At 35.9% G+C, this 25,049-nt stretch overlaps 1 protein-coding gene across 1 annotated transcript; it reads left to right on the top strand.

Annotated features, from left to right (window-relative positions):
- LOC150106506 (transferrin-like) lies at window positions 1–25,049 on the top strand. The gene is made up of 10 exons (XM_090392502.1): window positions 1–190; window positions 5,859–5,958; window positions 6,587–6,711; window positions 8,494–8,745; window positions 14,289–14,570; window positions 16,297–16,476; window positions 16,856–17,102; window positions 19,337–19,452; window positions 22,749–23,230; window positions 24,564–25,049. Exons 1-10 carry the CDS (start codon window positions 16–18, stop codon window positions 24,819–24,821), a joined length of 2,217 nt encoding a protein of 738 aa, XP_090248628.1. The 5' UTR covers window positions 1–15; the 3' UTR covers window positions 24,822–25,049.

Genomic DNA, 25,049 nt, shown 5'->3' with positions numbered 1-25,049 from the left:
TTCTTAATTCTTAGAATGCGTTGCATTGGTTGTTGCACTATTACGGATCACGTGGTCTCTGTGAAGGAAGCTCCGACCAGGTTAAAAGGCTGTTTGTACCCAGCTGGATTATTCATTGCAAATATGTGGCTGCCTTTCACGTACGGTTTGTTTGCTGCACTCACAGTGACATTACAGGCAGAGACAGGTGGTAAGTAGAGATGTCACTTTCATAAAAATTTGGCATTATATATTTATCTCTTCCTCCTGAAAGGAACAGAAAATTTGATTAAAAAATATAATATCATTACTAGCAAGTTTAATATAAATTTAGTATTTATTTATTAATTTTTATATCAAAAGATATCCAAAAATGACGTTTTTTTTTTAAAAAATTGAAATTGAGTTAAATATGACAAATTTTAGTTCAGACAGTTAAGACAAGGGAAGCGTAGTATAAATGCATAGGTATTTTGAGTTGTGACAGATGCACAACGGAGACATGTGGCATTAGAAGCCTATTTTCCGTTCTGAAATCGGCAGAGGGCAGCACTGATATCTTTTTATCAATTTGTATTTTCCAAGAGCAGTGCATGTTAAGTTTGTTTATTACTATTCGGTAATGTAAAGAAGCTGTCCTAACGAGAGTTCAAAGATTGGAAAAAACCTATTACATCACAAATGCTATATTCCTACAAAAAAACAAGCAAAACAACCAGAATACACACAATTTTCGGGCATGAGACGCTGATCTCATAGTCTTCACTAGCTTCGGCCGCAATTTCAAAACAATAACAACAAAATTTCCTTCCCTACTACATTAACTGATCACTAAACAAATATATAAATATTTTTACTTATAAAACCGTATGAATCATATTTAGGCAACTGCGAAAAATGGTTAAAAACATTCGTTATAAAGAAATATCTTCATAGTGATCAAGTGAAAGTCGGATTCTAGTCGCAGACCAGAGGAACTTTTTTCCTTTTTTTTTTTTAAACCGATTCCTGAGTTAATCAATCTGTGGCGTATTTTTCTTCCTCTCGGAAGAAATTTCGATCTTTATTCTCACAAACAACATATGGAGTTAATAGATATGATAACACAGTGGTTTCATAGCTTCGGTTGTTTTCGCTGTAATTCAAATCTACGCAACCCAGCCTCCGAAGAGAGGAGCTACTTTCGAGAGTGCGTGTGGTAATAAACAAAGATCGTGACCTGATATCTTAAAATATCTTAGAAAGCGTCTCGCTAGAATGGCCAGGTTCAGCTGTGTCTTAAATATACTGAGAATGATCTCACAAATAGAAAACATCGCATTAGCTTCGGACATATAGCCGGAGACAACTACTCAATGCGAGAGACAGATGAAGGGGCAACATCAAATAACTTATTATCACGAGTTATTTGATTGCCTTCGACTAAGAAACAAGCTACAGCTGCTGTCGCGAGTGAAGGAAAATCAACAGTGGATACCAAAACACTGGAAATACATCGCATATAGCGATGAATCCAGGTTCGTGCCATATGTTATCTAGACAGCATATGGTAGAAGGTATGGTGACAACATAAAGACGCCTTGGACATATCGTGCTTGGACATGATAGGTCCTCAATAATATGAGGAGGAACTTCAGGGAAATGTTTGGAGTATGTTTTCCTAACATTCTTTAGGTTCTCGTTGATATCGGTAGAAGACACAGTACAATTTTGGAGAACAAAATCAAAGTAAAACGTAAGCCGGATAGACTGGCCCGTTCGTTGGACGTCTAAATAAAGGAATATTTACTATAACTGAAATGAGTAGACAGATTCCTGGTAAGGTGGACTGGAACAATAACTTGTCCTTCAGAATAGACAATATTGTGAATTACTTTTTTTTTTTTATTTTTGAAAAAGTCTGCTGAAGTGAATAGATTACATAGCATGCTGAACCGAAATGAGGGATTAAGATTTGGCTATACAAAATCATGCAGGCTCTTTTAACAATTGGAACCCAAGAAGCTCACCTTTAAAATACTGCTATTGCTTAAAATTGTAACGATTCGCAAAGATAATTTTTTCAGTGAAAAGCACGCAAAAATGTGTCGATTTGTTTGCATTAAACTATTGAAATTTAATTACTTGAGTTTTTATCCGATGTTATTCTTTTAGTTAATCAATAGTATGGCACTTTCTAATGTGTCTGTAAAATTGATATTTTAAAGAGCATTAAAAGTGAAATTCCTAAAAATAAAATTACACGAAACATTTTATCTGTATCTGAACATAAAAATGTTGAGATACAGCTGTCGCTGTATTTAATTCCTATCAAGACGTGGATCGCATTTCAGTCTGGGGAATCCTAATTGGCTGTAAAATTTTGTACTTGTACATTTGCTCTTGGTTTATCTGAAACTGTCAGTACGTCGACAAAATTCCTTATCTATTCTTAAGACCAGATGAATGCAATGATAAACGCATCCCGTCTTAAAGTTCCTTCCTGGAACTGTTTCTTCCTGTTAATTTTTTGAATTAAAAAAAAAAAAATAGAATTTCATTACTTGAAAAAGACGAAATCAATAAATTTAATTTTTAATTTTAAAAGTATTACATTTTTAAATATTTTTAATTACTTTTTTTTCCCCATAGTTAGTCGATCTTTGGCACATTTAAGCAGAAGCAACCTTGGCTTCTTCGCTTCGAAACTATGATAAAATGACCATATAAAAATTGCGCCTCCGTAGCGCAATTGGAAGAACGACGGTACATTGCGCCCTTCGATTGGAATAGGCCTAAGTTCGATTCTCGTCGCGACGGGAGGAATCTTTATCTGGTCGATTTCAATCGAAGGTGAGTTAGCCGATCTCATACGGAGGTAGCAAGGTTTTCTCCCGGAAACTCGGGTTTTTCATCCCGCATTACATGCAAATCGGCCCTTCAGAACACACGCAATTTACAGACAAAAATTACTAGTTGTGGTGGTGTTGGAGGTGGGCGGCAGATGGCGTTGATGGAGATGCTTCGTAGTAGAGGTTAGGTGCAGAGACAATTGTCGATGTCCTCCCATGATGAGTCTTCGGAATCCTTGGAGGTATCAGGAATAATAATATAATAATAATATAAAACATACACACTACCATACAATAACATGTTACAAGCATGACATGCGGCATTTGTCTGCCATATTCGGGTGATACTTTCATTTGTCCACGCCGGTTAAAAATTGCATTAATCTTCTGATGACGAAGGTAGAAACCAATTAAAAAAAAAACAAAACTAAACTTTAGGGCTAAAGAATGCTGTCTTCTTAAAATGGCGTAGAGGATATATTTATAATTGTGGCAAGCATGTCCATTTTATAGAGAAATGATAAGTGCATTGCTTTTGTACACGATCTTCACTGCCATAAACATATGGCCTGCTCACACTGTATCTAGTTGTGTGTGTGAAAAAATAGTATTGTTTTTGTTTGTTTGTTTTGAAATACAGGCCATCAAAGTTGTAGCTACTGTTTTAATTTTATGTGGACCTCAGCGGAAGTGTTTTTGTAAGGAAAATAATTGCAGAAGTTTAAAGACTACACTATCCTTTTTTTTTTTTTAATATGAAGAGCCATACTTCCTCCTTCTCTTCCTTGATTTTCTTCTGGCTAAAATGATAAAGAACTGTCCATAGCAGAGGGAGTGTGTTACGAAGAAAGATATTATTCTGGGGAGGAAAGATAAGAAATATTTTCTGCTTGTCTGCGTTCCTCTTGATTGCTAGTTCTCCTCAAAGTCGCAGTTAGAATAAATGGCGAACTAAGAAGAATTTCAAGGAAGATGAGTGGAATTTCAGTTAGATTATGATAATAGTTATTATGGCGCAGTATTTACCGATTTAAAAAAAAAAAATCGGTCAAACTTTTTGTTTTAAAATTTATCTGGTTTTACTATCTCACAGCAGAAATAAAAACGCATATAATTTCTAGACATGCAGGCATCATCTTAAAATGCAGGAAAATAGATACAGAAAAGGAATACGACGGTGACTTGTGTGGGTGGAGTATCCTCCCGTAATGAATCGTTGAAAGTGTCCAGTAATAATAATAATAATAAGACCACACAGAAAACATGCAAATGAGTCCTCACTACGCGAATGAGATTGTTTGCAGTCTGGGGATTGCAAAGTCTGATACGTGTTCGTTCATAAATTACGTCATACTATTGGGGAAAGAACGGGATTATGTGAATTGACTATTTGGGAAATGCTGATCAAGTATCTGAGAAAAAAACTAGTTTCACCAACTTGAGCTATTGGCATCTTCAAGGTACAGGACTGATGATAGGAATTAAAGCTAACGAAACATGTTACAGACTAGACATTAACCAAAATCTAATTATCAATTACAAAACAACACTGAACGTGTGCAATACACGTGTGCGCGTACATGATTTCACTTGTTGTTGTTTAGGAACGTTTTATAGTTGGTACTAAAGTTCATCTCCTGTGTGTTTAGAGATCTAACTAGAGTCTTCCAGATCTCGGATAATATTAAACCGTGGTTCCTATTAATATTTTCTACAGAACGAGCGACTGTTGTGGCTTTTTTAAAAATACGAGAGCGGTAATCCTCTTTTATGTAAGGAATACAACTTTTATCCCACTCAATGACATGGGATTATGTCAATGGGATTATGGTTTTTATAAAAGCATGTTCTTACTTACATTTCTGAAAAATTGAATCTTTCAAAATATAATTAAATAAAAAGTTAATCATTCTTCAAATATCTTTTTCGAATTTTTTCCTAAACAATTAGAAAAAATCGTAATTAGAAAATCAGTTTTTTTTTTTTTTTTGTCAAATTGTTTTTCTAATTACATGAACAAATCGTTCTGTTCGTTTTACTTGCGTTTTAAAATAAACTGCATTATTGAAAAAATGTATTTTGAAATATAATAAAACGAGCTTGTTCTTCTCAATACTGAGAAATAAATACTTTGTTGAGAAATGTATACGTTTTATAGAACACAAATATGCATTATGACAAAATTATGAATTCATTATGGAAAAATAAATAAAATACACTCTAAGGAAATTTTTCAGAGGGGTTGATTATCTGTAACAAAATATATGAAATAATCTTGATGGGATTTCCATCCCACCAAGATTATTTCAAAAGCATGTAGGTTCTTGTTTTCATAATTACAACTAATGTACGTCATTTAAAAAGTTGACGGTCCGGTTAACGTAACATCTACCAAATAATTAACTTATTTTTTTATTTTCATTCAAGCATTTTAGTCCTGTCACGATCTAATATAGCTCAAGAGACTGTCACTGGTTTAGCTCTTTAAAGTGCATTCCTCGAAATATTAATCTTCTCCTTCCCTTCACGTATTAGGCCCAGTGGCCTGTTACGGGGCTATCCTTAGCCCTTCAAAGCCGTACCCGTCCCGAGGATAGAGTGGCTAGCCCTATTGTTCCCGGTGTGTCCCCCATGTCTTTATCTGCGTGTGTTCACGGGGCCGGTTTGTCTGCTTGCGGGAGGAAAAAAACGCAGATAAACTGGGGAGAAAAACTCTGCAGTGCACGCCCAAGACCGGTTATGTCTGTGAAAGATCCTTAAGCTCTTCACGTCGTCGACAGGAATCGAACCAGGACACTCCTTTCCCAGGCATATGGTTGCGAAGCGCACAGCCACTCGGCTAACCGCGCGGACGAGATATTAATAAATTTGTGATGGCCTACATGTTCACTTTTGAAAACTTGGGGTACTACCGATCGAAGTACTTGGGTCTCCCTGTGACGTCATCAGAGACACCAAGAAAGAACGATTTCATATATTGTAACCAAAACTCTGATATAATAAAATTTGTGATAATTTCAGTGCATTGATATGAAATTTATATTTCAGGCTTGATTCGTCTGTGTGTACCAGAAGAATTCAGTAATGACTGCCAGCAGATGATGTCAGATGTTCCTGATACATTTCAATGTGTATCAGGCAGAGACAGGTAAATATCTCCATTTCTAAAATAAAAACATTGAATTAATATTATTCAGTATCATTTGTTAACTTTTGAGTAAATATTAAATAATGTACATAAGAAACTTAAACCTCCAGTGCATGAAAAACTAAGTTAAAATAACTTGCAAATATCCACTTCCAAATTTGAATTGAGAAGAATTCAAACTCCCAAGTTTTGAATTCTTCTCACGCCCTTCAATTTACTAATGTAGAGCAAACATTTTCTTTTTTTTTTTAATCTTAAATATTAAAATCAATGTTGGTTATTTTTCTTAGCTCTTAATGTAGAGAATAAAATAATTAACACCCAACCCTGTAGTAGTTTTTTTTTTCTTTTGTTAATTAACTAACAAAAAAAAACAAAAAAAAAACGGGGGCAATTACGATCATAATGTCTGATTTTTTTTTTCGAGTTTTTCTTAATGCATTCTATTATTTTTGAAAATTTTTGAAGAACATTTTCAACTTTAAACGTTTTCTAAAAAAGAGATGTTTCGCTCCATTTAATATATTTTAGTAGTTACACGGGTAACACTTGAACTAAACCATTACAAACACATTTATTGTTTCCTTGATTACGAACTAAATGAAATATTTCTTGTATTTCAATTTAGACTTGACTGTATCAATAAAGTGAAAGACAAGGAGGCTGATATGGTCAATTTGGATCGTTACTTTATCTATACAGCTGGAAAATATTTCGGATTAGTTCCTATTGCTTATGAAGAGCATGATGGAGGTAAGTCTACAAGAAGTTACGTTTTAATGCGTACAATTAATACAATGTATCATTTTTTTTTTTTGTTATAAACTTGTACTAATGTTTTTCATCTAAGAAATACAGATACAGCTTTTATGTACAAAAACGAAAAATTCCATTTCATTTTTAATAGAAAAATTCGTAATGCATTGATCTCATACTTCGATTGTTTCGCCCGTAATAATTCGAAAGGAAGCAGCACCAAACCAAACGAAGCCAAATTATTTAATGCAGTGTTTTAAGTTAGGTGCCGAGCACGAATTCGACAGGGTTCTCGAGATATGCGCTTCAGTACACGATTCTAGTTACTCTAAAGATCTTATCAAACAACTTTAATTTCGAGAAGTGAAAATCTTGCTATGATGGAATCAGTGTCTGTTAAGCAGAGGGGAGGGATTATGTAATACAAATTATCATGTAAAAGGTGGCAAGAAGATATAACATTCACTTCCGTGACTATAGCGGAAACGCAATATTATGTAACGACTACAGAACTTTACCAAGGACTTTGATTTTGATGTTGAATCGCTAGTCTGCTGTTGACGGATACTCTCAGATTAGTCGAAAAGGACTTATATAACACTTCGGACCTTTCGCAGAAAGACAGATATAAAGTAGGAAACTCAGCAGTCGTTTCGTACTCTTTTCTTATGGCATCCTGTTGATTAAGACGCTACTTGATCAAAAAATGTAGGACTGCGATTAGAAGAATACTGTGGTCATTTGAATCCAAATGGATGCGTCTTCACAGAGCAAGGTCCTTGACAAGGAACCTTCAAACGATGAACTTCTCGCAAAACATCATCTGTTCAGGCTGCAAGAAAATGAATAACGGTGAGGAATATCACGCAGCATGAACTGGACTTATCGCTATGTAGAATCTATAAAATACTACTATATACAGTGGTCCAAGGTCAGGGCTGACTCTGCCGACGGTGCAACACGTGCATTTGCACGGGGTGGCAAGCTTTTGGGGGCGGCAAAATTGTATTTACTCTGCGTTTGACGAGTATACTCGTCTTCGCTTGATTTTAATTACCAATGCAGATTCACATTTTCAGGGGAAAAAAATTCCACCGTTAAAGGGTAAATTGTCTCTCTCTTTCTGAAAAAATGCAGTTTATGATTATTAGCTAATGCTACTATTTAGAATTGATGATCAGACATGTTGAAGCTTAGCTTAACACCATGGCATTTAAGACGTCATTAAAAGAGTTTTTTTAGGGGGAAGGGGCGGCAAAGTATGCTATTGTATGGGGCGACAAAATCTTCCTAGGGGTACCCTGTCCAAGGTTACAATCATCACTTATATTGCGCATACAGATATATCCTAAATGTTGGGATGTTTCTCTACTTTTTTTTTTTTTTTTGTATTAATCTCCATATTTTCTCCACTACTAAACTATAATTTTCTACTACTTGCATAGAATATAGGATCACAAAAGGTACCACCACGAAAATTAATTTCGTGATGGTACTGTATTATTCTGTATTCTGTTGTTCGTAATTAATATGCAAATATAATATGCACGTACATATGAAACGTCCTTGTTTCCATGTCAACTGATTCTTTTTAATTCATCTTATTGTATTTTATTTATGCATTATATAGATACCTATGTACAGGTACATAGAGGAACTTCATGTAATACGAATACTGCTTGTGGATAAAATGATATTCAGTATTACCTGAAGTTACTTTATTACTCCTTCAAAAAGTAATTAGAACGTATCATTCTCTATAACTAAATTTCTTCGCAGGTCCCTACTGGGGAATAGCAGTGGTTAGAAGTTCATCAAACATCAATTCCCTGGACGACCTAAAGGGAAAGAGAGCATGTTTATCATCGCCCAATAGAATGTCAGGTTGGCAAATTCCAGTAAGCTTGCTCTTGGCTCGTTCTGTTATGCCACCTGACTGCAGAGGAGAATTATACACTGTAGAGTCATTTTTCGCACAAAGTTGCGCTGCAGGAAATTGGTCCTCAGATCCCGTTGTAGATAAGGAGTTAAGTAAGTCTATTATGTAGTTTCTGCTACTTTTTTCTTTGCTTAACATAACTCTATTATTAATTTACTAACTAATTAGTAGAGAAAATACACTGTCGATTATCCTTTTAATCTTTGTATTAGGAAATATATGATAATTTACTAATTAACAATAATATGGGATGTAATATCCCGTACTTAAATATGATAATTTATTTTAATATGATGAAAGTGGTTTAGGACTTCTTTTATCTTTGGCTGAACCATCATTTTGATCAAGCAATGAGAGGTTTTAAACTTGTTATAATTTAGTACTGTGGATGGGATGGATAATCTGGGAAGAACCTAATGACCAAATATGATACCTTTTTTCAAGCCACTTTAGACCTGTAATAAAGTGACCTGGTGATCTCACATCAGGCAAGAAAAATCATTGGTTTCCTCAGACAAAACCACTGTTCTCTCCCATGCGTGATTCTGTTGATTATTCTTAAATTTATATATCCCACTTGGATGAATTTAGGAACTTTGCAGGCTGTTAAAATAACATAATATGCACTTTAAGTATTTTCAGAATAAATGTCCTTTTTTATGTTTTAGTAACTGAAACAATTTCTAAAGCATAAGATTTAAAAGGGTGATTCACTTAACGAATGAACTTCTAATTAACTGAGGAGATCATAGATTATTACTTAAATCAGGAAGTATCCTAATGCATTTAGCAAAATTCTCAAGAACAATGCAGAAGTATATTGTTTATCAAAGATATGTTCCTTTTTTATTTTATTTTTTATTTATATTTTAGCATTTATTTATTTTATTTATGAATACAGTTCATCTATCGGTGTACGAGGTTTTGTATACTCGAGGGAAAAAATTAACTTGCCTATAAGCCATGTTTGATTTTGAGCATTGAGTAGCTAACTATTTTTTTTGAAGACTGTTTTGAATGACTAATTTTATAGACAGAAAAAAATCATAAACTGTGCAAGTAGTTTGCCTCATTGATAGTTACTTTTCTGTTGTCAATAATATATATACTAAGTGTTTTCAGTTCTCATCAATGAGAACTTTTTTTTTTCAGCTTAAGGTCCGAGATGCTTAAATCCATTTAATTGAATGATAAATCTTCTAAGTACTTACTATATAATAATGATGATAAAAAGACTTCTTTGAAAAGCTATTGTACAGAAAGAAATCTTATCTGTAAGAAACTGGGTTAAATGATCTTTATCAAAAGCGATTCGTTTTAAACGCAAGTATTTTTTAAAAGAAATACGTATGTTGTAATACCGTTGTAAGCTTATATTCATAATGCATTGTTTTGAGGGTCCTCTTCCTCCCATTGTCGAAAAGATTAAAGATTTGGACTTTTACTTTAAAAGGTGATTTAAATGGATTTGAATATTTGGCATTAAAATGAAAACGAGGATGTGCTGTTTTGTAGTTATTTATTTTTTTTCGATATTTTTAAATTTAATTTTGATGGTGTTAGTGGAATATATTATTTGCTCTTAATTAGTTCCGAATGAAGTAAGTTAAATCGGCATTCTTCATCCATTTACAGACGCAAGGATTTGCCTTTATCACTGTCTTGTCATATATATATATATATATATATATTTATAAAAATAAATTTAACTGACTAGAACCCGAGAAAGTATAACAAAAACCTTTAATACATCACAACTAGTTTCATCGGTGATCCGACTTCTTCAGGTGAGAAATAAAAACATAAGACATAAAATAACACGGTAAAAAATGAACTTTACAGCTTAATAAAAAGCAGAATAATAACAGTCATATTTGAATAGGTGACCGCGTGCTACCGTTGGCATGAGTAGAATGTGTGCGACAGCTAATTTTTGAGCGCCAGTACTGGATTACTGCGCTATGGGAATCGGGTAAATTGTAGCTAAGATTATTGTTTAAATGTGAAGGGTCCAGAACTATTTCTTTTGATTCGATGATTCTTCTTTCGAATTCATCCTTGCAAATATATAAATTAGTAGTGCGTTCCCAATCAACTTGATGTGGCTGTTCTTCAAGGTTAGAGTTTGCCGAGAAAAGGACATGACTGGAAAGGGCGCTCGCTCGTGCTCTACTGTAGGAGATGTCACGTCTATGTTCCTCAAGACGAAGTGAAACAGATTTGTCTGTCTGGCCAAAATAAGGTCGACCACAGTTGCACAAAACTTTATAAACACCAGGAAAATGCAGATGGTTGTGTTTTGGTTTTGGTCGACTCAGAAAAGAACGAAGTTTTGGCAGCGTAGTATAGTCGGTCTTTATGTTGAATTTTTTCAGAATCTTAGCTAGTTTTGGGGTAAGAGTGCTGATAAAAGGCAACTGTATATGAGTGATTGGGTTGGAGTCATCTTCTTGTCGAGGATGTTGGCGTGGTCTCAAACGTTTAGTGATGTTACGAGACGAATATCCATTATTTAAGAAGGTGTTTTTCAGGAAGTTAAGCTCTGTTTGAAGGTCTTCTTCTGTGGAAATGAGACATCTTGCTCGATGGGCGAGGGTGGAGATGATGCCCAGTTTCTGAGGTGGGAAGTGATGAGAAGAACCATGTAAATATCTATCAGTGTGGGTGGTTTTTCGAAAAATTGAAAATTTAAGACAGTCAGGAAATCTACTGATCTTTAGATCCAAGAAGGGGAGAACGCCGTTAACCTCTAGTTCAGATGTGAATTTAATGTTTTGATGTTGGTTATTTAAATGGTTTAGGAAGTTTTGCAGTTCCTCTAAACTATGTCCCCAAATAAGGAAGACGTCATCGATGTAACGTAACCACAGTTTAGGTTTCAAAGTAGCTGAGGAAATAGCTTTCTCTTCAAAATCTTCTAGAAAAAAATTAGCTAAGACTGGAGATAGAGGGCTGCCCATAGCTAAACCGCTAGTTTGTTTGTATATTTTCTCTTCGTAGCAGAAATAGCCGGAATTGATGCAGTGAGTTAGAAGAGCGAACACTTTTTTAGAAACCTTGTCCTTAAGAAGACTCAGAACTTCATCTGTAGGAACATTCGTAAACAAAGATACGATGTCAAAACTCACCATTCTGTCCGAGTCTAAAAGATTCAAATTTTTTATTTTTGAGATGAAATCTTCAGAGTTTTTGATGAAGGAAGAAGAATTGCCAACTAAATGTTTTAAAGAAGCTGCAAGATATTTAGACAGATTGTATGTAGGTGAGTCAATCCCTTCCACAATAGGTCTTAAAGGGGTGTCAACCTTATGGATCTTAGGCAAGCCGTACAACCGAGGAATGAGGGGATGGAGAGAGCGGAGAGATAGTCTTGTATGTCTAGGAAGTTCAGAAGTTGATTTCAGAAGATTGTTTGTACGGTTTTGAAGTTCTCTTGTGGGATCACTTTCTAGCATAGAATACGTATTAGAACTTAACAAGTTGTTCATCTTACAACGGTAGTCAGCTTTGTCTAAGATTACAGTTGCATTCCCTTTATCAGCAGGTAGGAAAATAATGTCATTGTTGTTACGAAGTTGGTGTATTGCTTTCCTTTCTGTCGGCGATAGATTATCTGTAGGACGACGACTGTTGTTAATGGTAAAGATGGCTTCGATCCTAAGTAGATTCGCAGTTTGTTTTGGTAATTGTCCAGCTGCCTTCTCAACTTTCGTAAGAAAGAGTTCTTTAGGAATGAAGGTCGGAGAAGGAACGAAGTTAAGGCCCTTTGAGAGCACACTAAGTTCTGCAGGAGAAAGTGTGTGAGAGGATTAGTCATCCTCGACAAGAAGATGACTCCAACCCAATCACTCATATACAGTTGCCTTTTATCAGCACTCTTACCCCAAAACTAGCTAAGATTCTGAAAAAATTCAACATAAAGACCGACTATACTACGCTGCCAAAACTTCGTTCTTTTCTGAGTCGACCAAAACCAAAACACAACCATCTGCATTTTCCTGGTGTTTATAAAGTTTTGTGCAACTGTGGTCGACCTTATTTTGGCCAGACAGACAAATCTGTTTCACTTCGTCTTGAGGAACATAGACGTGACATCTCCTACAGTAGAGCACGAGCGAGCGCCCTTTCCAGTCATGTCCTTTTCTCGGCAAACTCTAACCTTGAAGAACAGCCACATCAAGTTGATTGGGAACGCACTACTAATTTATATATTTGCAAGGATGAATTCGAAAGAAGAATCATCGAATCAAAAGAAATAGTTCTGGACCCTTCACATTTAAACAATAATCTTAGCTACAATTTACCCGATTCCCATAGCGCAGTAATCCAGTACTGGCGCTCAAAAATTAGCTGTCGCACACATTCTACTCATGCCAACGGTAGCACGCGGTCACCTATTCAAATATGACTGTTATTATTCTGCTTTTTATTAAGCTGTAAAGTTCATTTTTTACCGTGTTATTTTATGTCTTATGTTTTTATTTCTCACCTGAAGAAGTCGGATCACCGATGAAACTAGTTGTGATGTATTAAAGGTTTTTGTTATACTTTCTCGGGTTCTAGTCAGTTAAATTTATTTTTATAAATGTATACATCCCGAGTAAATCCTAATTTCAACAATATATATATATATATATATATATATATATATATATATATATATATATACAGGGTGTTCGGGATAAATTTGACATATTTATAATTAATTATATTTTTCCGTAAGTTACATGTATTAACACACACTTCTCTTCATTTAAAAGTTTGGACCCTTCTTCATTCATATACAAGATGTCAGAAAGGATGGATAGCTGGAACCCACCTGAATCATGGAAGAGAATAACTTGTATCATGATGATTCGTGCCCGCCATCAAAATAAGGATATTACGACTGCTGCCCAATGCTCCTTGAATACAGTAAAAACAATCAGGCATGAACTAGAGACTTGCAATGGTGAGTACGAGGATGTAGCAAGAAGAAAGATCCCTAGCAGACGATCTGATTGCGTTCGTACAGCAGAATTCCTCGCAAATCTGCAGGAACAGGTGTTGAAGAACCCTGGCATTGGAATTCGGGCTTTGTTCGTGGAGTTGCTAACTGTAGTCAAGCCCTGGATAACAAGGGTAGCCAATGGTAGGCCGTATGGATGGCAGCAGGATTCGGCCCCTTGCCACACCTCTGGGAAAAGTCAAAAATGGTTGTCTGAAAATTTCTACGACTTCACCAGTCCAAATGTTTGGCCTCCAAACTCCCCAGACCTTAACCCCATGGATTATTTTGTATGGGGCGCAGTTGAAAAAGACACCAATCGCACTTCCAGTAATACAAAAGCCCAGTTAATGGATAAAATTAAAACAGTTTTTGCGGCCCTTCCCAGGGAGACTGTAGCATCAGCTTGTTCGAGGTTCCGAAGCAGAATTGAAGCTGTGATCGATGCTAATGGTGGTTATTTTGAGTAAATCTTGTTGATAGTATTGTAATTAACTCTGCGTGTAATGTTTTTTTGTCAATTCATTAAATTTAATAGATACAAAGATTTTCTTTTTCCTTACGAAACTGTCAAATTTATCCCGAACACCCTGTATATAGCATCACACTTATCGTTCATTAAACTCAATTTATTGCTTTTGTTTACAGAAAAACGTCATCCAAGTCTGTGTGCTAATTGTCAAAATCCAGCTTCATGTGGAGCAGAAGATGAAAGTTATTCCGGTTATCTCGGTTCTCTAAGATGTCTAGCAGACCAGAAAGGAGATGTTGCCTTCGCCTCATTGAATGCCTTAAAAGATCATTTGAAACACGAACACGAAGACCATCATGAAATGGAATTTCTGTGTCTCGATGGTAGTAAGAGACCTATCGATGGCGAACCTTGTCGCTGGATGGAACCACCAGCGAACGCATTTGTTGTCTGTAATGGTAAAAATTTGATATTTATTATTGTATGCTATTATCTATATTTTATTTTGCATCCCTCGTGTATCCTTATATAATATTACGTAGCTTTGAAAACACACATCAGAATGTAAAATATTCTTCAGTATAGCATTAGTGTAATATTAACTATCTCCAAAAGTGCTGGAACTCCTCCCCCCCCCCAACAGAAAGAAAAAGCGCAGATGATGCAAACATTATGTAAATACATATACATAATTTAGATGGAATTACATATAATGGAAACATCGACAAATGCCACGTTCAATCTGAACTAATGTGACATACGTGGGTCAGAGCTTAACGACTTTGAACAGATAACTAGAGTTCATGTTTAACAATGAATGTAATGCTGCTTAATCCGCAACAAAAAAAAAAAAAAAATCTAGACGACTGGATATGGTGTACTTTGGAGCGATGATTCTCGATACAATTTGTTTTCATAGATGGGAGAACTGAATCTCATTGCACACGAGAAAATGCTACGTGCGCTATTGTGTTTGTCAAATATTAAGCACGGAAGTGGAATCGTGATGGTATGATGTTTGTGATATAAAATTGATCCACTGATTTTTTTATTATTATTAATGCTGCTGTAATTGAAGACGTGTACTTCCACGTTCTGGATCAAACTCTACACAAATACTACGATAAAGACCAAAGATGATTCTCCACCATATTTTTTAAAAAAGTAACATTTTGATCTTTGTCGATATCTGCGTTTTTCAATACTCTTGGCAACGTACTGTATCTTGAATAATGATACTGCCAAGACCATATATTGCTGACTTTATCAAGAGTTCGTAGTTCAGGAAGTGATAAAGCATTTTGCTTGCAAAAACTTAGATTTTAATCGGGTGTAGGATGCCAGGAAATCTATGATAAGATATTCAGTTTCATATGGAAGTGACGGGGGATTTTGACGGGGAAACAGACAACTCAGAGAATATAAACATATACTCATAAAAGACAATTGCACTCGCCTGGAGTCTTAGTTGCTCTTTTTTTTTCCCGCAGTGATAAGCAATCATAATCAAAACTGCTTGATTGTCAGAACTCGAATTTGGTTTGATAATAACGGAGGTGAATGCAATACAACAAGAAATGAATCTCGCTTTTCATTTCACTTTTTTTGTTTGTTTCTTATACTTACAAATATGAAAGTAATCTCAAACAGAGGTGCAGTACACAACAATATTCCTGTGTAGTGATATCATTATTTATCACAGCAACTTAACGTATGTACATTTGACAACCATGTTGACTGAATGAAATCAAAATACTAAATTTTATTCACTTCCACTAGGAGTGGAAACCAAAATTAAAAACCAATCTCGATTTAAACCAAAATCGAAATTCCTCAACAAATTTTAGTAAAGATTTGAAATACCAAATTTCAATAAAATTAGATATTTTGGGGACGAAACGAAACTAAGTAGGTGCTTATATTTCGTTTCGAAATAACTGAATTAAAACATACTCGTGAATACAGTGGAAAGATAATTAACTGTAATTAATTATTCAAATATTTCTATTTAAGTTTCTTAAACCATCATCAGTGTAGCAGAATAGAATTGGGAAATTCGAACAACACTGTAGGTGCATAGAGAATAGCATCTTTTTTTCATGTGCAGTGTGCGAGAGAGCTAGAAGAACTGTGAAAGTATTTTTAAAGAATCTAATTGTTTAATTTAAATATATTATTTTTCAGATACCAGCGAGGAGGAGAAAAGCCGGTTGGTTTCTATACTTCAGAATGTAGTGAGTCGCTACCCTCCCCCACGAATCTCAAAACCTTCCTGGTTTTCGAAGTCTTTCATATCTGGATCTCAGTCTACAATTCTGAACATTCTTCCCACCGGCGATAAGAATACCTGGGATAAATATTTAGGTTTGTACGAATTACGAGTTAGGGAATATCTTCGTAAAGACAAGAAATTGAATCTAATTTTTGTATCGCAGCAACTTAACGTTTGCTGTGATACAAAATTTTTGATAGTCTCTATTTGTAGAGACTATCAAAATTTTCTGATAGTCTGCAAATAGAAATCATCTAATTAAGGCAGATTTAAAATTCAACTTCCAAGTTAAGTATTTAGCGCTTATTGTGCGTCCTTAAGCCGAAAATTAAGATGGCGCTTTATTATTATTATTAGTTTAGATTACTAAACACACTAGATTAGTTTGATACACCCGTCAGAGGTATTTCGTAAATATCAGTATGATTTTTAGGCGAAATTATAAATCAGTTTTATCTGTTTTGATTTCAGGTGATTATGTTTCCCTTATCGAAAGAGAATTGCCCGGATGTACAGCTAATCCTCTTAGGTTCTGCGTTAGATCTGACGCAGAGAAAAAGAAATGCGAAGACTTTATTTATGCAGCTTGTGCCCGAACGCTACCTTCGAAGATTGAGTGTGTTAAAACCGAGAGCAGTGCTGCTTGCATGGAAGCGCTAAAAGAAAATAATGCCGATGTTATAGCTTTAGACGGAGGAGATGTTTATAAAGGAGGAAGGTAAGAAAATACTAGAGTGAGTTTTTCACTATTGCTGTCCGATTTTATAATTATACGTTGATACTGAGTAGGATAAAAAAAAAGATTCTATTTATTTTCTGTATTTGCTTGTTATTTCATGTTATAAAAGGAAATTTAAAATGAATTCTTATTTGGCTCTTATTGTGCGACCTTATTCTGAAAATTAAGGTGGCGCTTGATTGAAGTAGAGTCCCTTTTTGAAACATAGGGCTAAAAACGGCCTCGCCTACTCCCTATATATACTAGAATAAAAAGGCGTTAGCTGATTTTTTTTTTTTTTTTTTTTTGTACAGCGAACATAAAATTAGTAAAGTGGTAAACATGTGCAGAAGTCGCGCGTGCTTTCGATTCAGCAAGTTTGGCTTCTTTTGAACAATAAGAAAAGTTCTGATCAACAGTCATTCCACTTCTGACCAGAAATACAGCATAGACTAAACAGAGTGAGTGGGGAAAAACATTATGTTGGAATACCTAATCTCCCTCGTTTTTACATCATATGTGCTTTAATGGTAATGACTTCACATGAATACTTAATTGATTAGCGCCAAGTTTTTTTTTTTTTTTTTTTTCCCCATTTTGCTCACGGATGGAAGCATCAGAAACATTCAACATTTTGTTTCCACTTTATTAATCGAATGGAATCAATTGGAAAACCAATTCAAGTCTTGATATCTTCAAAACTTCAATTGATTCTTATCGGAAAGCATGTTTTAACATCGGAAAGATTTCTCTGAGTGTTGATTCAATTTGAATTAACAAGCACTGCACTTTTAAATAAATACTATTCGAATATTACGCTGGGTAATAGTGCTGGACTGGAACAAGATATACGAGAGTGGGCTGAAACGTTCTCAGCCTAACAATGAAAAAACGCATTTATAATTTCAACATTATTTTTATTTTTCAACATAATCTCCCTTAAGACTAATACATTTATTCCAGCGATGCTCAAGCACCATTATCCCGTCCCTATAGTAGTTCTCAGTAAGATCTGCAAAATACCCCTCTACAGCTTCAATCACCTCTTGATTCGAAGAAAAACGCTGACCAGCGAGGAAGAGTTTGTTTTGGGAAGAGATAGAAGTCAGAGGGAGCCAAACTGGGAATAGGGTGGATGTTCCAACAACACAGTGCAGATCCCTTAAATTTTCCATTGCCAAAACACCTTTGTGGGCAGGTGCATTGTCCTGATGAAAGATTATTTTTTCCTTCTGCAAACCGGGTCTTTTCTCAAGAATTTTTTTGACTAGTCTTGTTAAAAGATTGGAATAATATTCTCCGGTTATTGTTTTACACTTTTTAAGATAATTAATTTTAAAAAAATGCCTTTTTAGCATCTCAAAACACCGATGCAATGACATTTCCTGCTGATGGAACCGACTTTGTCTTCTTTGGCGCTGAACAACCGGCTTCTGTCCAGTTTGGATGTTGGTGTGTAATGGTGAATCCAAGTCTCATCCATAGTAATGAATCGACGTACAAAGTTAGTTTTATTCTTGTTAAAACGCTCCAATCACTGTTCAGAGATTTTCATGCGAGTGCGTTTTTGATCTGCTGTGAGCAAGCGCGGCACCCAACTTGCGCAAAGCTTTTTCTTTTGTAATTGTTCATTTTCTTTGACTCACCGATCATCCAATACCATACTGTGCACTTGATCAATGATTTCTGGTGTTATTAGACTTTTTCGACGTCTTTCACGTGGATCATCTTCAAGGCTGGTACGGCAACGTTTAAACTCGGCGGTCCATTTCTTAATTGTCGAAGGAGAAGAGTGCCCATAAACTTTTATGAACTTCGAATGAATTTCTGACGCCGTTAAACCTTCTTTTACGAAGAATTTTATTACTGCACGATACTCCATTTTATCCATTTCAAGGGATACAGACGACACTTTTGCTTCAGACAGCTGTATAAAACAAACTACTTGATAGAATGACTTGCAATTTCACATGGATGCTTATGACAGATGTACCAACTTAGAAAAAAAAATCGTACCGATAGTGTTGCCATCTATGGTCGAGGCCGAGAAACGTTTCAGACCAACGTTTCAGACTGCACTACCAAAATACGTAGTAAATGCAGAGTTTGTTCCATTTAAACATTATGTAATATCCATGTGCAGCAAACGAAATTATTTTGTTTTCTAAATAGCTATTTTTCAAGATGATTGAAATTTAAATTTCACAACCGATAATTCTGTCCATATATTTTAGGTACTTTGACTTGCAGCCAGTAGCAGCTGAATTATACGGAGGCTCTGATGCTACGTATTATGGTGTAGCTGTTACGAGATTTCAGTCCGATGTTAACAACCTAAATGATCTGAAAGGTAAGTGGAAAGTAAGAAACTCTTAAAAGAATTTGAATATTCAACCCTTTTTCCTTTCCTTGTGACACAAAGTAATATTTCATCCCGAATCGTGTTGTTAGTTCCGGTAATATTTCAGTGTTTATTTCATCATCAACAACCATAGGTTCAATGCCCGTAGGTGTCTGCTGCCATCTTGATATGATTCTTCTATTTCATTCTATTTTGTGCAAGATGACTCAGTTTGTGCAGAGTTTCCACACCATTTGACGATATCATCGCCCCATTCTTTGTTTGGTCTTCCTCCTTTGTTCTTTCCTTCAATTCCAAACAGCAACGTTTTTAGTTTTCTTTCATCATTCATTCTACATATATGGCCAAATAGACGTAGTTTCCTTTTGATTATTTTCTGGATCAGGTTTTCTTTTGGTTGTATTTGTTTGTAGATTTCCTCATTGTTCACTTTCTGTATCCAGCTTATTCTCAAGATCTTTCTATAGCACTTCCTCTCAAATGCCAATATTCTCCTTTCAGATTCTCTCAGGAGTACCCACGCCTCCCATCCATAGAGCATGCTGCTGGAGATACAGGTTTCTACAATGCGCAGTTTAGTTTGCATCTTTAGAGCTCGGCTCTTCCATATTTTGTTCATGGCTTTTAAAATAGTTGTTGCTCTGGCTGTTCTAATTTTTATCTCTTTTTTGGGGTCCAAATCATGCGTCATATGGCATCCAAGATATGTGAAATGTTCCACATTTTTCAGTTGAAATCTGTCTATCGTAACTCTGTTCAGTAACTCCTATTGTCCGAATATCATTGTTTTAGTGTTTTCAAAGTTGACATTTAGTCCACATCTTTTTCCTTCTGTATAGTGTTTGCAATGTCTGTTCCAGCCTTGCTGCGTCTTTTTCAATCAGGACGATGTCATTTGCAAAGCAGAGGTAGTTTATTCTCATGCCGTTTATTGAAATGCCTCCACCTTCTTTAATTTTATCTAGTGTTCTTCCCAGATGTGTGATGAAGATGATTGGTGATATTTGGTCCCCTTGACTAGTGGCAAACCAATCTCCAGTCTCACCTGCTATCCTGATTTTTGCTTGTGCTTGGCTGTTATATCTTTCAGCAGGCAGATCAATTTATTGTCCACACCATAGTATTCCAAGACAGCCGATGTTATATTTTGGTCAATATTATCAAATGCTTTCTGGAAGTCCACGCAACAGCAATATATCGTTTCGTTCTTTCTTCGAGATTTCTCTGCTATTAATCTTAGTGCGAGTATTTGTTGCACTGTACTTCGATCTTGTCGAAATCCGGCTTGCTCGTGTGCCTCCATATGCCCGTTCAGGCGTTCTGTTTAGTATTTTCATCAGCACTTTACCAAGATGACTCATTAACGCAATAGTTCTGTAATTGGTGCATTCTAAAGCACTGCATTCCTTATGAAGAAAAACCAAGACCGATTTTTTCCACTCTTCGGCGGCATATCCTGATCTCCATATTTCATTACAAAAGAAATGCAATCAGTTGCAAAAGAAATACATAGCTGATGTATTTCTTTTGCAACTGATTCTCCCCCCATATTTTAGCATCTCGCCTATTATGTTGTCATTTCCAGGAGACTCTTGTTGTTCTTGATGTTTTTATAGTCTTATTCACCTCCTCTTCCAAGATGTCATTTTCAAAGATCTCTGCTGGTGGAGAGATTGCTTTTAGTTCTTTGATTACTTCTGTTGCAGTATCATTTAGTTGATTTTTATATAGTTTGCTGAAATATCTTGTCCATCTATGTATGATTTCTGTCTTGTCCATCAATACTTTACCATTTTCATCTTTGACTGCTACTGATCTTGTTTGCCACTTCCTATTGACATTTCTTAAGTTTGTAGACCTCTCTAGTTTTGTGTTCTCCATAGTACTGTTCAATGTCTTTAAACTGGTCCTCCAACCATTTTAGCTTTATCAGAACTTGCTGCTTTCCGTACTTCATTGCATTTTTGACGGTATAACTCATCTGCTGCCTCTGAATTATCTCTTAAGTTTCAGTTCTCTTTTCTCTTATACCGATTTTATGGTTTCCTGAGTTATCCATTTCTTGTTGATCTTTTCTCTTTCAGGAATTATTTCCTCTACTGCTTTTTTTTAGCACTGTAGTCAGTCGTTCTGCTCTTGTATTTATATTTTTGTTTTTCACTTGCGGTCTTATGCTTAGTTTCCAATATGTTCTGATATGCTGTTCTTAGCCTGTCTTCATTTAGTTTTGAGATGTCTCTAACTTTTTGGAACTTCCCTTTGTACTTCTGTTTTAGTCTTATATTCGCAATCACTAAACTGTGAACCAAATCAATATCAGCTCCTTGGAATGATCTGCACTGTTGAACTGAGGTTCTCCATTTCTGGTCTATTAATATCAGGTCGATCATATTCCTGTGTTTGCCATCGAAGGAGCGCCACGTCCACTTATGACAATCTTTTTGTTGGAATTTGGTATTGCAAATTGTTAGGTATCCGTGGCAAATTCCAGAAGCATCTCTCTACGTTCATTTCTTTCTCCATATCCAAATTTCCCCATCCTGTGTTATTTTTGCCAATCTTTGCATTCCAGTCTTCTCCAATGACGAGTATATCCTGCTTTGGCACCTCATCAATTACTAGTTGTAGATTCCTGTAAAATTTTTCAATGTTTTCATCTGCACTCTCTGCAATGGGCGCATATATTTGAATGGTTGTGCACTGAATCTTGCAACCATTATTCTTTCACTAACTGGTTTGTATACTATCATTGCCTGACAGACCTTGTTACTTAGCAGGGAACCTACGCCTGCTTCATGCTTGCTTTCATTTCCTGACCAGAGAACTCTTCCACCATTTGATTCCCCCGGCAATGTCCATCTCATTTCTGAAATACCCAATATATCACATCTGTATTTCTTCTTGAAGCAATTGCAATTTTCCAGTTGCCCAGAGTGTACAGACATTCCATGTGCCAATTGATATTCCATCCTTTACAGGCCTGCGGTTGATTTTTTGTCTTTGTTTTCAGTAACCGATTTTTCGATCCAACCCTGATTACTCGATTGGGGACGCGAACCTTGTTTGACCGGGCGACGTCTGAGCCGGCATGAGTCTTTTTTCTTGTACTTTGGCATCAGATTTCAACCGTGTTTTCTTTTTACTTTCAGCACATCGATACTTATCTGACAAACCCTTCTTCTTCCTTGAAGAGCTTGGGAGAGAAGGAGAAGGAGCATATAGTGTTTATTTAACTATCTGTAATGAATATGAGCCAGTCTCTTATTTTCATTTATTTTTTCCAGGACTCAAGTCTTGCCACACTGGCATTTTCAGAACAGCTGGCTGGTTAGTTCCTGTTGGTGCACTCACAGATGTAAATGCGATACCAGCAAACGAGTGTAACAAAACCGTGGCAATCGCCGACTTCTTTTCGGGCAGTTGCGTCCCTGGAGCAAATGACCCGAAATACAATCCTGGCCAAGTACGTGCAAAAGATTTATGTAGTCAGTGTGTCGGCGATGAATCTGGTAATAATGTATGTTCTCGAGGTCAAGAAGAACGCTACAGCGGGTATGCTGGAGCCTTCCGGTGCTTAGCAGATGGAAAAGGCGATGTGGCATTTGTCAAAGACAGCACTGTGCCCGACCATACCGATGGCAACAGTCAACTTTCGTGGGCAAAAGATCTGCGTTCGGATGACTTTAAACTGTTATGCAAACAAGGTGGACAAGAAAGTGTCCAAAACTACAAGAATTGCAATCTTGCTAAAGTTCCATCTCATTACGTAAGTAGGCTGTTGAAATGAAATTTATTTTTAAGTTCTAGAGTTAACCTATACCACACTGTGGACCTAAAATAATAAGATCTGTAGAAGCGACTCCATTATACCTGATAACAAATTGTTAATAATGGTTAAATAATATTGAATCGATGAAATGTCCGATTGTACTGCTGAACTCTCTCTTATTCCCTTCTCTCAAGCAATTTGTTTTCCCCCAGTGTGCTTCTATGCAGGAAAAATGCGTATGACAGAAAAGAAAAGAAAACCATGTAAAATGTTCTCGCTTTTGCCATTATGGAGGAACCTGCAATGCATTCAACTACAGAATGAGGGATCATCCCTCATCTTTACGCACTCAAAGTGTTGGAGGAGACTCTTCAGCTTACGAAGAGTCAAATAGATGGTTGACTAAAAAATTTCCTTTCTCACTAGGGGTTATAAATTAAGGATTGCAGAAAAACATTGCATGAATTGTCATTTGCTATTAAAGCACTGAAAGACGTTAATGTGATACCAACAAATCATTATAACAAAGCTGAGACACCGCGGACTTCGTAGTCGATTTGTACCAGCCACAAGTGACCCGAAATATTTGCCTTTTTGATATTATTCTAGAAAGTTGTATTTCGAGAGCTTCATCAGCTCGGCCTAAACCAGGACGTTTTTTGGAAGATCTGATTTTGAATCCATCTAGGATACGAACCATCAGAGAGGGACGTAGTCAGTTTCATACAGAGGTGCAAGGAGTTTTCCTCCAAAAAAAAATCCAGTTTTTTTTTTTATTCAGCAATCAGGCAGACCATAAAAACACGCGCTGTTTAGACATAACACACACCAGCCTCATAACCTTAGCTGCTTCCGTCAAAAAATCAAAACCACTCAACCGTTCGTATTGAGACATTTTAAACAACTGGTTTCAGGGTTTAGGGGCTAATTCTCTAGCACCTCTCTTTAGCATGCACGCCGATATCTCATCCAAACCTAGTCCATGTTTGCATCAAACTTTTGCAATATTTTAGCGCCTGTACTTCTCTGCCAAAAAATGAGATCTTAAAAACACACATTATTCACGTGCAACTTCTTAACTATCTCATTACATATGTAATGAAATATATGCATATGCGTTTCTATCTGCATTTTTTGGTGTGCGTAGTTAGTTAAAATATTAAGGACTTAACCTTCACAGGCATTTTCGTTTAAAGATGAGTTATCCGGTTTCATGGGAGAGGGTGTTTATATAACATATTTATAAAGGTAGTTTATTTTTATTTAATACGAGAATGTCTTCTTGTTTATTAAATAAGCTTCCATTTTTTTCTCTCTCTCGTTTATTTAGGTGATGTTGTCTGGTAGTGCTTCAGCAGATAGACGTCTTGAAGCGGCTGCTTTATTAGCTAAAGCCAGTGAACAATTTGGACCAACTTCTCAAGTATTTAAACTTTTCGGATCGTATCATAATCAAGCCGATCTTCTGTTTAAGGATTCAACCACGCAGTTGAAGGTTGCACCCCTGGAACAGAACTACAGGCAGGTCCTAGGAGAAGATTACTACAAAGCTGCCGAAGCTTCGGACGTAAAAGTTTGTGGGAGTTAGGATTCGATTGTGCAAAACAGCAGATAAATCACTTATACCCGATTTCTTTCATTGCTGCATCAACATGAAACCTTGTCAATTTCCATTACGCATTCCATGCATCCTATTTGTTCCTCACTGTGACCAAAAAGAGTATGTTATTATTCCTGAATTTAAATAAAGGTCATCTTTGTCCTGTCAAAGTTGTGTAAGCTTATTACTTTTTGAAATAAAAGCTGTTGGAATTAG

Source organism: Typopeltis vanoorti, chromosome 5 (genome assembly GCF_054136105.1).
Source record: "Typopeltis vanoorti isolate ZY-2024b chromosome 5, IOZ_Tvanoo_1.0, whole genome shotgun sequence".
NCBI classification, from domain to species: domain Eukaryota; kingdom Metazoa; phylum Arthropoda; class Arachnida; order Uropygi; family Thelyphonidae; genus Typopeltis; species Typopeltis vanoorti.
Note: the sequence above shows the minus strand (reverse complement) of the source record. Positions and strands in the feature narration are given on the sequence as shown.

Coding starts and splice junctions, on each gene's coding strand:
- LOC150106506 (XM_090392502.1), top strand. CDS start 16: ATGCGTTGCATTGGTTGTTGCACTATTACGGATCACGTGGTCTCTGTG. Junction 6,712..8,493: donor TTATGAAGAGCATGATGGAG/GTAAGTCTACAA, acceptor ATTTCTTCGCAG/GTCCCTACTGGGGAATAGCA. Junction 14,571..16,296: donor CGCATTTGTTGTCTGTAATG/GTAAAAATTTGA, acceptor ATTATTTTTCAG/ATACCAGCGAGGAGGAGAAA.